Consider the following 16,269-nt stretch of genomic DNA (forward strand, 5'->3'; position numbering starts at 1 on the left):
GTACATAAAATAAGCATAAAAACGTATTATATTTGACCTGACTCGTTTTACAAAAATATTTACGTTGAAATGTAGACCAACTCGAATTTATACTGTCACGTACAAAATAATGTGCACGTAAAATGTTTTATTTAACGAAAACATATTATATTTGACCTAACTTGATTCCTGTTAAAATGTTTACGTCGAAACGTAGACCAACTCGAATTCATATTGAAACGTATATAAAAATAGTTGTTTAGCGGGTTGTAAAATGGAGTAATAACGTAGGGGTTAAAACTACATGTTTCAAAAGTTAAGGATTTGTATGATTAGTGGGAAAACAAAAGGGTCCATTTTTGTAAAAACTTAAAAAAGTAGGGACACGGGTACATCGCAAACGTCGAACGGATTAGTCTAAGTGTTATGCGAAGTGTTAGTCATATGAAAACATGCGTTTCGACGTATCCTATTGAACTCAATGTAACCTATAGTTGGATTACGATTGGATCAAAATGTAAACTAAATCGAGTTTATACCGTACAATCATAACGTATTATATGCAACCTGACTAACCCGAATTTATACTATAAAGTCAAAACGTATTATATGCTACCCGATTCGTATGTAGGAAACATACAAAATAAAGCACGAAAGCGTATACCAAATTTACGCCGAAATATAAAAATTCAAAGGTTAAAAGTTGAAGGGTCGGTATAAAGCATATGGGCAAAAAAATGAATTACCAAAGTATGGACAAAAAATGTAAGTTACAAAAGTAGAAGGTCAAAAGAAGAATTCTATATGATAAAAATGTAAATTATAAATGTATATGTTAAAATTGAAAATTTTCAAAGTCAAAGGGTGATGGTGAAATCACCCAAAGTTAAGGGATTATAGTGGAGAAACCCACCGTCATTCTACTTTAAGATGTATAGAAATTGATTGGGCATAACCATAGATATAGAATTCCTAAATCGCAAAAAAATATATAGGCTCTTCAATTGAATTGGTTTCTACAGTTTCATTCTTAAAGCAATCGTTATAGGGTTTGGTTTCTGAACTTTCTATCCTCAATGAAAGAAAACGAAGTTAGTTTTAATTAGGGGTGTAAACGAGCCGAGCCCGAGCTCGACCAGGTTCGAGCTCGAGCTTGTTTAACATATGAAAGCTCGAGCTCGAGCTCGGCTCGATTCGAGCTTTATTTCTGAAGCTCGAGCTCGGCTCGGGCTCGACTCGTTTAGTATTTTCTAATTAATTTATTGATTATAATTATAATTATTATACATATAATTTAGTTATTTTTATAGGGTAAATTACTTTTTGAGTCCATGTGTTCTAGTAGGTTTAACTAGTTGAGTCCAAAAGCAAAAATTTTAACGATCTGAGTCCCTATAAGCATTTTCTTTAACCATTTGAGTCCTTTTGAGTCCAAATTTTAACCTTTTGAGTCCAATTTTTTGGACTCAAATCGTTATAAAATTAACAAAATTGGATTCAAAACGTTATAAAATAAATGGCTAGGGACTCAGGGCGTTAAACTTTTTGATTTTGGACTCAAGTGGTTAAAACCACTAAAACACAAGGACTCAAAAAGTAATTACTCTTTTTTATATTTATATAAATGGTAATTATTATTATATAAATATATGTTTAATATACTAATAAAAAAATATATAAATGGAAAGCTCGATTAGGCTCGCGAGCCGGCTCGAGCTCGATAACCGAAGCTCAGGCTCGGGCTCGTTTACTAAACGAGCTTGTTTTTAGGCTCGAGCTCGAGCTCGAGCTCGTTTAAGCTCGGCTCGTTCGAGCTTTTTTTTTTAGCCGAGCTCGAGTAGCTCACGAGTAGCTCGGCTCCTTTGCACCCCTAGTTTTAATGATTTATTATTTATAATTTTAGTCATGAGATGAATTAATAAAAACGACGTAGTTTTGAGAGGTTTCACATCTAAACTTAGGTGTAGGGCCGACAATAGATATCTGTATAAGACACGATTAGACATGTTTACTGAAAAAGTACACAACGTGATTTTTTTACTTTTTAAAAAATAAATATAATTATGAGGTTAGGATCCATCATTTCTTTTTCTTAGTACATAAAACGTAAAACTGTGTTATAAACATGAGGGGGTAACTTTGCTAAATAGTAACCAAGTTTCACATTTGTACCATTAAAGTCACTCAAACTTTTTTTGTCACTTTAAAATCTTTCAAGTTTAATTTGATGTTTTAATATTGCGTAGTTTACAGGTAACAAGGTTACCGCTATTTATTTTAATTTTTAATGTTATGTGGATTTTTGTAATTACCCTTTTACCCTTTTAAATAAAAAAAAATAGCAAAAACCAAAACAAAAACAAAACATTACATAGCAGAAACAAAAAACAAGTACCTTTCTACTTCCTAACATCCTATTCACAACCTGTATCTCCGGTTACAAGATATCACTGCCAATTTGAAGAGTCTGCGTTTAGGCACCTCTTCACGAGACCTATTGCGTGTCTTCTCTATATTCCAACTCCTCCCTAACCAATTCGTTGGAGCATTGGTTCGTGGCAGGATAAAGCTCGGTTTATAGTCAGAAGGCCGAAGCTTCATAAGGGATTTAGAAAACTAAATGTGGTCCTCAAGAAGCATTTTAAAGGGTTGAGCCGTAGATCGGAAAGTTTGATTCTTCACCGGAATCTATGGTTGTGAAATCGATTTGTGTGGAAGCAATATCAAGACGGGAAAGTGGATTAGCGATGAGGTGGAGGCCGACGGAATATGGTTTGTCGGGAATAGTCATCGGAGTATCAGCGGAAGTAGGAAGATCCGAAGATTCGGCGGGATTGGTAGACATTCTATGGAAGACGAGGATGATGATGGTGAAATTTATGTTTTTCTTTTTCATTAAAGAGGATAAAATTTGATATATTTTTTCCTTTTATGTTGTGTTTTAATTGTAAGGGTAAAAAGGTAAATCACAAAACTAAAATAAATAATCAAAATTAAAATAAAATACGGCAACCTGACAACATGGTAATTACGTAAGATTAGAACAAGAAATCAAAGTTGAGTGACTTTAAAGTGACAAAAAAAGATAGAGTGATTTTATTAGAACGGTAAGGAAACTTGGTTACTATTGTGTGGAGTTTTCCCAAACATGAGATATAAAGTAGCTAAACGAGTTATATTCATGTTTAATACTTGTGTTATACGCGTCGCTAAAGACCTGTTAAACTCGATAAAACATGATTTGCAGCCCTACTTAGGCGTGGAACAACCACGTATTCACTTTCCCCTTGATAAAATGACATCTAAAGTCTACTAAGTGTCTTTTTTTTCAACTTTGGATTATGATAAGTTGAGACGTGTTAGATGGGGGGAAATGGGAACCACATGAAACTTTTCAAGTATGTCTTATTGGCGTTCATAGGCGGAGCTTAGTGTGGGTCACACCCCCCCCCCCCTCCTATTTTTTCTTTAAAGGAGGTAAGGATGAATAGAGGACATAAATCAATAAGTCAAAGTCTTGAATGTCTTAATCAATATGGAAAAAATAACTAAACTGATGGAACTTCTACTGTTTTGGCATAGAAAATGGGGCAAGTTGAATTGTCAAACTTATTAAATGTCTTGAAAATTTATAATTTTATACGTAAAAACATAGAGTTAGTAACTAGGGTTGTTCATGGTCTGATTTTGCCAATTATGACGAAACAATACTAAACCGAACCAGTCAGGCTGGTTGGGTTGGCCAGAGAGGCCAAAACGATTTGGTTTTGGCAGTTTAGGCCTTTTTCTAACACGAAATCGTACTATTAGATCTTTGAAAGTTCAGTAAAGTGGTAGGTTAAAAAAAGACCAAATCTTTTACCTTTTAGTACTAAATCCTTTACAAAAGAAACAATTGAGAAGAAAAAAAATAGCATGAAATCAGTTGTAAAATTGTTCAATTCATACACATGAAAAGAATATTTTTCATTAAAAATTTATAGATTAAAATTTTGTATTTTTTATTACTTTTTAATATATATTTTGGCCAGTTCGGATTTGGCGGCCGGTTCCAAACGGTAAATCAGATAGTGAAAACTGGTTTTCAAAACCATAAGCTGAGCGCTCACTCGTAAACCGGGCTTAATCTCAGTTTGGACGGTTCGGGCTTAATCTCAGTTTCTGATGGTTTTTAAAAGACCCATAGTAGAAAGTATGAACACTCATGTATATAATGCAAAAATGGAGTCTCAAGAAAGTAGGTGATAAGTTGGGTAGTTCTCTAATCTCTTCTAAAAGAATTTGAAATGATTATCATCTTCTTTTTCATGTCCCTTATTCTCTCTTGCCTACCACTCAGTCACTCTGCTACAGACCGAAACATCACTACACCTATTTGCCCAGAAAGTTTCAGTTGTCCTGCTTTGCCACTGTTCAAGTACCCGTTTTACAATGTCAGAGACACTCGATGTGGGCTGATCAAGGTCAGCTGTACATCGACAGGTGCGGAGATTCAACTTAGAAGGCGGTCATATGTAATTCTTGGCAACATTTATTCTCATAATATTTCTAGCCTCCTATATATTAAGAGCATAACCCTTAAGCAGCTTCTTGAAAATAAAAGCTGTGAGGCGCTTATGGATAATTTCACTTCTCCAAGTCCAAGCCCTCTTTTGTATTCAATTTCAATAGCTTCCTTCATCACTCTCTTTAAATGCACAAAAAATCTCACTTATTTTGAGCAACATGGTTACAAGAGCTTCAACGGATGCAAAGATCACAACTTCTACTATAACTACTCTAGTGGAACAGTTCCAAGTGACCTCCCACATAAATGTCAAGTAGTGCAGCTTCCTGTGCAAACCCCAAGTAGTTCAGGATTTGATGAAACCAACATATTTTCTCTTATCTCGTCTGGCACTACCGTTTTTGTTAATTTGACACGTTCCTGTAGCGAGTGCAAGAAAAAAGGCCGCCTATGTGATATTAACAACGGACATGATGTTCAGTGTTTCGCCTTCAAAAAGGGTATTTACAGCTTCTCTTTCCCTCCCTCTTCGGTCTTCGCTCGTTTTCACCTATTATGGGTACACCAAAATGATATATGTCTAACATTGTTTTAATGACTTTTTCTTGCCCTATAATATATACTTTTGTTGTTACAGAAAAACCAGGCACAAAACTAAGTAGGGATGTGATAATTAAGATTCTGGGTAATAAGATTCTTTGATCCTCTGCATTATCAATTGATACATAAATAAATGATACATACATGTAGGAACTGTACCTGAATGTGTTCCATTTCCTTGTTCTAGTTATCGCCGGATCAGCCTTAATCCTCATTCTGTCTCTTGCCGTATACATAATCTGGCGTCTCTGTAAGAGCAACCGTTTTTCCTATGTCTCATCAAAGAACAAATCTCCGAACACTGAAGACATAAGTCTTTTCTATGGCGTCTCTGTTTTCTCCTATAACGAGCTTGAAGATGCCACCCAAAATTTCAATCCTTCTCAAGAACTAGGGGATGGAGGTTTTGGAGCTGTTTACTATGGTAATTAAGAACTTGTTTGTTCAAAACAAAAATGTCACTGATTGTTCATTTTCACTTGAAACTTCCTCACCTGATCATTCGATCTTTCTGAAAAGGTAAACTCAAGGACGGGCGAGAAGTTGCAGTAAAGAAACTTCATGAGCACAACTACAATCGAGTCCAACAGTTCAGAAATGAGGTTGAAATCCTCACCAAATTAAGGCACCCGAATCTTGTGGTTCTCTATGGTTGCACCTCTAGACAAGGCCGTGAACTTCTCCTTGTTTATGAGTACGTTCCCAACGGCACTGTTGCCGATCACCTCCATGGGGAACAAGCAAATCCAAACCTGCTAACATGGCCGATACGGATGAACATTGCCATTGAAACGGCCAGTGCACTAGTGTACCTTCATGCTTCTGAAATCATACACCGAGATGTAAAGCCAACCAACATTCTTCTTGATCACAATTTCTGTGTTAAGGTAGCAGATTTTGGTCTCTCACGGCTCATACAGAACAATGCGATTCATGTGTCAACAGTTCCCCAGGGAACCCCAGGATACGTGGATCCACAGTATCACCAACGCTATCAATTAACTGATAAGAGCGATGTATACAGCTTTGGGGTAGTCTTGGTTCAACTAATATCATCAATGGTAGCTGTCGACTTAAACAGGTCTCAAGATGAGATTAATTTGGCTAACCTGGCTTTAAACAGGATCCAAAGATCTGCAGTTGATCAACTAATCGACCCGGTTCTAAGATCCGATACGAGTCCTGAAACTATGAACATGATCACATTAGTAGCAGAATTGGCTTTTAGATGTTTACAGTATGATTCAGATATGAGGCCTACAATGAATGAAGTGCTGGATGTGTTGATGGATATTCAAACCTTGGGTAGAATAAACGCTTATGAGAGTATTAGAGACTTGCAACCCGTGAATGTAGAACCATTATCTGAAAGCAGTGATGTGGCTGTTTTGTTTAAAGATTTCCAGCCTTCACCAGTCTCTGTCGCTACTGAATGGCAAAGCTATAGCAGTGCATCAACTACGCTAAGCAGCTTTAAAGATTGTCAATGAAGAATGATATCAATACAAAAACAATCCATGGGGAATAAGGATGAGATGAGAGCTTCCTTTTTCTTAATAAATTATGAAAGTAGTCATTAAGCATGAGATACATGAAATCGTATATCTACTTTTGCTCTTATATTTACTTTTTTTTTCATTGATGCATAATACACATAAAGACACTGCTGCTTTAATTATGCTTATCATCTTTTCTGGCGTAGTCTAGCCATGATCAACTCAATAAAAACTCTACTTTTAACAAGCTTGATAAAATCTGGACTTGTTTTGGTCTTGGTCTTTTGCCTAGAAGCGGTCTTAATGTGCCACAATTGTTATAGAATTCTCCGCAGCAACACAATCATCATTCATCGTCCATGCACTGTATTAGAGTAGTTATATAATTCATAACGGTTAATTTTATTTATAACATCTCTTTGTATCACCTGTATTACATACATCTACATTTCATCTGTTTTTTTTTTGGATTGGGTTCCTATTATTTTCTTGTTCAAGAACAAAAGCTATACCCATAGATTCCGAATTTGTAGTTAGAACAGCAACCAAAAAAGAAAATTGATTCAACTGATGATCAAAACAACAAAGGATCTCAGTTTTTCATTAAAGACTTTAAATCTCACCAAGCAATTATTGTTTTGAAGAACTGTACTTCTTTTCTCTCAAACAGAGAATCAGAGAAATTAGAAGAACTGGTGAAATCAGAAACTATGTATCAAACAACGAGGCATCATAAAGCGATTCAGTTTTACTGTCTTACTTCTGTTATAGCTCACGAGGAATGTTATCTAATATATTGACCTATTCTCATCTGTCTGTTAAGATTTCTAGTAATACCTAATTTTAAATTTAGCAGCTGTTGATTCTCGTTTATCTGTAATAAAGCTGTCAAACAAGAGCCTACGAGAGATACTGGTGTTACTTTCTTCTTCATCAGAATCGCTCTTCTGGAAAACCCTTTGCAGTAACATACGTAATGAAAACTTGATTTTCTTTCTTTCTTTTTTTTTTTTGGTCTCGAATTGGTCTTTTGAAAAAACCCATGCAGTAGATTCCGGATCGGATCCGCGTGGTTCACATGGAGATCATGAGTTGGACCCTTGGTGGGTTCTTTTCTGCTTGTGAGAATGTTAGAAGAATAGAAGCGAGGAATTGGACCTCAAAATACAAGCCCATGTGGCCCAAGTCAAGTTATATCTATTTCTTCTTCTAGGATACATCCACTCTATCAATCAACATTGTTTAATTTGTCTATTTCGTGAAGACTTCTAAGAGATAATCCAATAATCCATACTTGGATGAGCACACTTTAATGTGAAGTCCTCTTCTCATCCACATATAACCGATGTGAGATTTATCATGGTGTTATAAGATTTTTGTGTTTCGTTGGTTTTTGTGTTGGTTTAGATGTAGGTTTTTGGGTGTATATTTTCAAGTTTGTTTGGGCTTGGTGTGTGTTACTTAGTATGATTTATATATAGGGCTATGGTGTGGTTAGTTTTCAAAGCTCACGGACCAATTTTCTGTGGCAGCGGTTGTGTTGGTTGATGCTTGTGCGGATGGAGGTTAGTGATGCTAATGAGTACACTCGAGTGCTATGGAGCTGGTTGAGTTGGTTAACGATTGTGTGAGATGGAGGTTAGCGGTGGTAATGAGTACCCTAATTATGGAATGAATAGTGGTTTTGATTTTTAATCTTTGTTTAGGGGTTTTGATTTGCATATAGGACTCGGGTGATACACTGTATGGTGGAGGGAAAGATGTTTGAACACTTGTGAAGCCTATAGGTTTCATTAGGCGGTTAATTGTAGTAGTAGTAGTTAAACAATTAGTAAATAAATAAAAATAAATATAATTTTCATATCATCACTTTTAAATATAAAGTATGAACATCTCACAATAATATAAAACATACAATAGTTTCTTTTAGAGTATCTTTTGCTTTTGAAAAGTTGTTTGTTGTTTTGTTGTTTTTTAGAAAGCTAAGGACCATAATTGATAAATGGAGCAAAGACCAATTATGAGTCAATGAGTTTAGTCTTTTTAGTTTGTCTTCATCATAAAGGATATTTTGGTCAAATTTGATATGTTTGGCAATTCGCACATACTAGTTCCAGTCAAATTTGATGTGCTTGGAAGTGGGCACATAAAGGATATTTTGGTGTAAAGGATATTTCATAGCAAAAACACAAATTAAACAAGATTATTACCATCATAATTTTTCTTTACGTTGTTGTGTGGCAAAATATTATATTATCATACGTGTACATATTGCTTTTAATGTCGGCGCATTTTTTCTGGGTATGAAGCTGTATTAAATTTAACAAAATGGCGTATAAAGTCTACGCGGTGTCTTTTTCTTAGACTTTGGATTATTATAAAGTTGAGACGTGTTAGAGAGGGCAACCACATGAAACTTTGAAAGGGGTTAAGAATGAATGAAGGACATGAATCAATAGGTCAAAAGTCTTGAATGTCTTAATCAATATGGAAAAAGATGACCGGAGTGGTGGAATTAATTCATAATGCTTTTGCCTTTTCGAATAGAAAATGGGGCATGTTGATTTTGTCAATGTGAAAGCTTATTAATTGTTTTGAACATTTATGGAAAAAAACATTGAGGTAGAAACAATGAACAGTCATGTATATAATACAACAATGAAGTTTGAAGAGTGCAGGTGATAAAAGTTGGGTGATTCTCTAATCTCTTCAGTTGGAATTTGAAATGATTCTCGTCTTCCTTTTCGTTTTCGTTTCTCCCTCTTGTTTACAACTCATTCATTCTTCTTCAGACAAAAATGTTTCTACGCCTATCTGCCCAGAAAGTTTCGCTTGCCCAAGTTTGGCCACGTTCAAGTACCCATTTTACAATGTCACTGACACGCGATGTGGGTTGATCAAGGTCAACTGTATTTCCAATGGTGCAGAGATTCAATTTGGAGGACGGCCGTATGAGATTACTAGGTATTTAAACTATGATCCAAGTTATGGTGCTTTACTCGTCTGGAGCAGAACATTTGACCAGCTTGTAAACAATAACAGCTGTGAGGCGCTTATGAATAATCTCACTTCTCCAAGTCCAAGCCCTCTTATGTATAACATTTCAATAGCTTCCTTCATCAATGTGCTCAAATGCACAAAAAATCACACTTACTTCGAGCACCATAATTACAGTATGTACGACAAGTGCAGCGATCACAACTTCTACTACAACTCGAATGGAACAATTCCAAGTGACTTCCCACATACATGTCAAGTAGTGCAACTAACTTCAAAAAACTTAAGTACTCAGGGATTTGATGAAACTAACATATTTTCTCTTCTGTCTGGTTCCTCCTTTATAAACTTTAATTTGTCGCCTTTTTGTTACGACTGCCAGAAAAAAGGGCAACAGTGTTTTACAGATAGTGAAGATGATGTTCAGTGTTTAGACGTCAAAAAGGGTATTTTCTTTTTCCCTCGTCCATCATCCTTCATTTTTACCGTGTAATGGGTACACCAGAATGATATATCTAACATATACTTTTGTTGTTTGGTTGCTGCAGTACAACCAGGCAGAGAAGCATCGAATCAGAGTAATTTGCATACGTGATCCTATTTATTATTGAAACTATTCCTTTGTCATAATATATAACTAATATTTTACTATTTGGTTGGTGCAGAAAAACAAGGCAAAGGACGAACGATTAAGATTTTGGGTAATATGCATCTTCTATTCTATGCGTTATTTCAGGATATATATATATGCATACAAACACATACATGTAGGAATCTGCACCTGAATCTGTTGCATTTTCTTGTTTTAGCTATAGTTGGAGCAGTCTTAATCCTCATAATGTCTTTGGTCATCTTCATAATCTGGCGTCGCTGTAAGAGCAGCCCTTTTTCTTATGTTTCATCAAAGAAAAAATCTCCAAACTTTGAAGATATAAATCTCTCCTGTGGTGTCTCTGTATTCTCCTATAAGGAGCTTGAAGATGCCACCAAAAATTTCGACCCTTCGCGTGAACTAGGGGATGGAGGTTTCGGAGCTGTTTATTATGGTGAGAATTTAATTGCTTATAAAAATGTGATTGATTGTCAATGTCTACTTGAAATCTCCTCACCTGATCTTTCCATCATTATGAACAAGGTAAACTCAAAGACGGCCGAGAAGTTGCAGTGAAGAAACTTCATGAGCACAACTACAACCGAGTCCAACAATTCAGAAATGAGATTGAAATCCTCACCAAATTAAGGCACCCGAATCTTGTCGTTCTTTACGGTTGCACCTCTAGACAAAGCCATGAACTTCTCCTCGTTTATGAGTACGTTCCCAACGGAACTGTTGCCGATCACCTGCATGGAGAACAAGCAAATCCAACTCTCCTAACATGGCCAACACGGATGAACATTGCCATAGAAACCGCGAGCGCACTGGTGTACCTTCATGCTTCTGAAATCATACACCGAGATGTAAAGACGACCAACATTCTTCTTGATCACAATTTTGGTGTTAAAGTTGCAGATTTTGGCCTCTCAAGGCTTATAACGAATAATGTCGCTCATTTGTCAACAGCTCCTCAGGGAACCCCAGGATACGTGGATCCACAATATCATCAACGCTATCAATTAACAGATAAGAGTGATGTTTACAGCTTTGGAGTAGTCTTGATTGAACTAATATCATCAATGGTGGCTGTCGACTTAGACAGGTCTCCAGATGAGATTAGTTTAGCTAACCTAGCTTTAAACAAAATCCAAAGATCCGCAATTGATGAACTAATCGACCCGGTTCTAAGATCCGATACGAATCCTAAAACTATGAACATGATCACATTAGTAGCAGAATTGGCTTTTCGGTGTTTACAGTATGATTCAGATATGAGGCCTTCAATGAATGAGGTGCTGGATGTGTTGATGGATATTCAAACCGTGGGTAGAATAGACATTTATGACAGTATCGGAGACTTTCAAACTGTGAATGTGCCGCCTTTACCTGAGACCAATGAAACCAATGATGCAGTGGTTTTGCTGAAAGATTTTCGGCCTTCGCCAGTCTCTGTCACTTACGAATGGCAAAGCAGTAGCAGTGCATCATCTACGCTAAGCAGCATTGGAGATAGATTGCCAAGGAAGAATGATATCAATACAGTGAAAACCCATGGGGAACAAGGATGACATGGGAGATTGTGAGCCCCTTTTTTTTCAAGGAAATCACACGTTAAGCATGACATACATGGAATCGTCCTACTTCTACTCATGTATCATACTTTTTCCATTAGCGCAACATATATGTAATTACACTATTGCTTATCATACTTTTTTCATTAGCGCAACATATATGTATTCTAGCCATTGGATACATACCATGATGTCATTGAATAATATAACAAAAAAAGTGTTTTGTATAGTATAAAGTAAAAGCTTGAGAGCTCGCTTTATATTTGAAACTCGTCCAGGCCAGTTACCAACAAACGATCTTAATGTGCCACAACTGTTACAGAATTCTCTACAGCAAAAACATTCGTGGTTTACAAGGCACCACAGTTCTACATGGCATCAGAGCAGTTCTTTCATTCGTAACACTTAGTATCAATATAAATACATTATTTAATATTAGCATTTGCTCTGTTTTGTTTTCTTCATTATTTTCATTTCTTCACACAAATAGATCTCTAATCTGGATCCGAAGAGCTGTGTAGTTCAGAAACAGAGATTTCAAAAAGTTGTAGTTAGGACAACAATCAAACGAGAAAGCTTATTCAACTGATGATCAAAACAACAAAGGCTCTCAAATCGAGAAATTAGAAGAAGCGTACATGTATTCAGAATCACTCTTTCGTAAAAAACCCTAGCAGTAGCATACGTAATCAAGAAATTGGATATTTTTTTGGCTTTGAATGTTCGTTATTTCGGATCTTTGGATCCGGGTGATTCACTTGGGGTCCTTTTCTCAAAGTTTCTCCTGTTGAGAAGGCCAGTTTTGGAATTGGGCCTAAAAACACTACCCAAAATAGCCCAAGTTAAGGACTGTGTAGATGACTAGATCTCCTTTTTGTTGAGCACACTGTATTTCTGGGCTGTAAGCCCGTTGGGCCCAACTGTTCAAATCTATTGAGAATAACTGTGTAGGGGTATTTTTCAGGTATCGATCGTGTACGGTTTCAGGTAGAGTCAGATTCATTTTTGGGTAGAAATAACTGGGCATAAGAATACCCAGTTCTGGGTATCTTGGTCGGGCTCGGTTTGGTATCCAGTTTTTTTGCCCACTTCTACACATGACATATAAGGTTTTCTTTATTTAACTTGCGAAGAATTTGTTAAAAAGAAGAGGCTAGCAAGACACTAGAAAATACAAGAAGTGTTGTGCCTGATGCCAATGTGGAAACCAAAACCTAGAATACAAAATTACAACAATTGCTCCGATCTAAGCAACTAATTAGGCCTGTGTTTTTCTTTTCTTCAATTTACATTTCATCACAATGCAACACAATTTTAAAAAGAAGTAAATCAAAGTATAATTTCTTGGAGATTCAATGATATATTATATAATCTTTATTAACTAAATATCGTAAAGAAAACGTATCTATACATATAATAAAGTAAACCAATGTGTGACACGTGTCATTCATTGGATGCATCTATTTTTGGGTTTTCCCGCCTTTCTTTCATATTTATTTTCTAATAATTTATCTTTTAATTTGTAGATGATATTAAATAGAAAAATGTTTATCTGATAATTATAACCCTTTGAAATTTGAAAAGGGTTTTACGCTTTTTTGGATTTTATTAAAATTCATGACTACATTATATAATTATAAGTTTGAATATATATATCAAAATTAAAAATTATTCTTCAAAAATTCAGTAACATCCATACTCTATATATACATTTAGAAAAATGTTAACAATTGCAAATAATACTAAATAGAAAAATGTTAATTGAATACAAAAAAAATATAGGATATCATCAAATGTATATCGATTACTTAAATGAGTATACACATGCATGGGCGGTGATAAGGGTGTGCGGGGAGGACCACCGCACAGGGTCTGTGATTTCGAGGGACACGTGTTTTTTATAAAAAAAACCCGATATATATGTTAATTTTTTTAAAATAGCATACCAAACATGCTCTTAGTGAGCCTAATACCCATTGACATTAGCTTTAGGGCATGTTTGGCTAAGCTTTCTGAAAAAATTTATTGACTTATTGGCTTTTTTAAAAAGCCTTAATCTACAAAATGATGTTTGACAATATGGGTGTATGTGAGAGGAAAAAACCAATAACTCAATAAGTCACTCCATACTGATTTTTCCAAAACCCCAATAAGTCTATAAGTTGTTTCAAAAAACATAACCAAACATGCTCTTACTGAGCCCAATACCCATTTTATTTTAAAATTAAATTATAATATTAAAACATTACGAAAGAACATATTTTTTTCAAACTCAAACAGGGTAAATGAATTCTTACAGACGACTCTGTACACATGTATGAGATTTTTTTACTATTATTATTAGTTTCATTATTTATCAAATATATATAAATGTCTCCGTCTTTGATTTTCATTTACAAGAAATATTTATTATATAGTTTAAATTGTTCAACCCGTGTAACACACGGGGAACTAACTTAGTTTTTCCAAATATATTACATTTGATTGAGATTGAGAGCACTGGAATCCATTTGGCAAGTCCGGGAATGATGAGTGGTTGGTTGTGTTTGGAAAGACTTTTGGATAATCTATTTTCCTCTTTAAATAAAGTCAAGAATGTACAACAATGTAAAACATATTATATAATTACTTTTTGAATAAAGTGCAATTTGCCACCCTGTGGATTGATTTAGGTTGCATAATGACACCTCACCTTTCACTTTTTGCGTAATGACACCCTGTGGTGGACATTTCATTATACTATGCACCCAAAACGTTAATTCCAGGATCCAACCACATGGTGTCAAAACAACTATCTGGACCAAACCGCAGGATTGCGGAGTGTGATGAAATGTCCACCATAGGGTGTCATTACGCAAAAAGTGGAAGATAGGGTATCATTATGCAATCTGGGCAAAACCATAGGGTGGCAAATTGCACTTTACTCTTTTTTTTTCAATTGCATGGATGTTTTATAACTAGTAAAGATGGTATTTTAGTTGGAGGAACAATAAGTCAATAATTGACAATGGCTAAAAGAATTATATAACAAACACTACCGACTAGAAAAAGCTAGATGGGAAAACAAAACGAGTTATATAACAAAAAGTGGATATCAACACTCTGTCCAACTAATTTTACATGACATTAATTGACTAATAGAATTTAGTAATCGGAGAATTCTCTATGGTTTTCATTGATTCATAAGCATAAATACAAGGAGTGTAAAGAGATTACAATGAGGTAAATATGGAAAGGATGTGGTTAAAAGCACGAATTCTAATACCCCCCTCAAGCTGGAATGCGTAGATTGCAAACGCCTAGGTTGCCAAGTAAGAACCGAAGTTGTTGTGCACCAAGACCTTTTGTAAATAAGTCTCCAAATTGAAGAGTAGTATAGATGACTACCTGCACCTTCATCCTTTGACCAACTTCGTTTTGCCTCAATTCTGACACCACTAACCACCTTAGTACTGAAGTTTCACACCTCCCCTCACTGATATGGACCTTCGGTACAAAACAGATCAACCGCTTCTGCCAACGAAATCCTTTTGGGCGAGATATATATATTTTTTGAATAAATTACAAAAAAAAAAAAACAGTCGCTCGTTAACCATAAAATCACATAATTTGTTCTTTAGATATAAAATGACTATAATACCCTTGAACCTAACTAGAAAAACTAACATATGTTAGTCTTAGTACCCCAGGTTGATACAAAATGAAACGTTTGAACCTCAGAGTATGACCTTACTTAGTTAGTACTTGACCTTGTTACTTTGGATAAAACAGAGGGAATTAACTTTATTTTTTATACACAACAATAGTCATCATATCAATATGGCAAAAAAAACTCAATTCCGAAAGCCTCGCCAAAAGAACTAACAATCGTCATTAATCACAACAACCGTTGCAACAAACAAACATATTCGACACCCATTGTATAGAAATTTCGTCTAGAATGCCAACACCTTACTACAACCAACAATCCTACTACAACCATTGTACGGAGAGTTCCCGATCCACGACAATGAACAAAAGAGGAATGGCTTTTGGAGAAAGTTTTTTTAAAACAATTTAATTGTTAATTTTTGAAGTATTTACTTTTTTATTGTTATTATAAGTTATAAGGTTAAAGAGCATCTTTGTACACAACTCCAACGTAACGAGCGAACTCTTGATCAAAGCATATTCATATTGGAGGGATCTTAATTTTTTTATGAAGAAGTGGAACAGTTTTTAAGGACATCGATCCGGCATAGGCCGATGTAATGGCAAAGGAGAGGAAGCTGTGATCAGGAAAGCAACCATGTACCACAAGAATATAGTCAAGCAAGAAGATGTAACAACCCAAAAATTTATATTGATTCCTATCGTGACATGTGTTCAAAAGATAAAGAGGGACAAAAAAAGATAAAAAGGGCGAATATCAAAGTTGAGGGGATGAAAATATGAAAAAGGCAGAAATTTTGGCGATTGTCAGTGCCTTATGGACCGCAAGGCCTAACCTCTTTGTGGTCTGCAAGAGGGTTGAAATTTTTTTCG

The 16,269-nt window shown here is 35.4% G+C and overlaps 2 protein-coding genes across 4 annotated transcripts; both read left to right on the forward strand.

Moving 5' to 3' along the window:
• Window positions 1-4,018: 4,018 nt before the first annotated feature.
• LOC110911469 (LEAF RUST 10 DISEASE-RESISTANCE LOCUS RECEPTOR-LIKE PROTEIN KINASE-like 1.1) lies at window positions 4,019-6,785 on the forward strand. Of its 3 annotated transcripts, XM_022156095.2 has the most exons (4): window positions 4,021-4,986; window positions 5,124-5,171; window positions 5,274-5,510; window positions 5,606-6,785. In XM_022156095.2, exons 1-4 carry the CDS (start codon window positions 4,266-4,268, stop codon window positions 6,574-6,576), a joined length of 1,977 nt encoding a protein of 658 aa, XP_022011787.1. In that variant the 5' UTR covers window positions 4,021-4,265; the 3' UTR covers window positions 6,577-6,785. The 3 variants fall into 3 exon arrangements, with proteins under 3 accessions (XP_035839711.1, XP_022011787.1, XP_035839712.1); XM_035983818.1 differs by lacking the exon at window positions 5,124-5,171 and having other exon boundaries at window positions 4,019-4,986; XM_035983819.1 differs by lacking the exon at window positions 5,124-5,171 and having other exon boundaries at window positions 4,815-4,986; window positions 5,237-5,510.
• Window positions 6,786-9,011: 2,226 nt separating this feature from the next.
• On the forward strand, window positions 9,012-12,010 carry LOC110911470 (LEAF RUST 10 DISEASE-RESISTANCE LOCUS RECEPTOR-LIKE PROTEIN KINASE-like 1.1). Its single transcript, XM_022156096.2, has 5 exons — window positions 9,012-10,025; window positions 10,128-10,157; window positions 10,245-10,280; window positions 10,389-10,625; window positions 10,715-12,010. The coding sequence occupies exons 1-5, from the start codon at window positions 9,308-9,310 to the stop codon at window positions 11,740-11,742; spliced, it is 2,049 nt and encodes a 682-aa protein (XP_022011788.1). The 5' UTR covers window positions 9,012-9,307; the 3' UTR covers window positions 11,743-12,010.
• Window positions 12,011-16,269: the final 4,259 nt, after the last annotated feature.

The sequence above is a fragment of the Helianthus annuus genome, chromosome 15 (assembly GCF_002127325.2).
Source record: "Helianthus annuus cultivar XRQ/B chromosome 15, HanXRQr2.0-SUNRISE, whole genome shotgun sequence".
Lineage (NCBI taxonomy): Eukaryota > Viridiplantae > Streptophyta > Magnoliopsida > Asterales > Asteraceae > Helianthus > Helianthus annuus.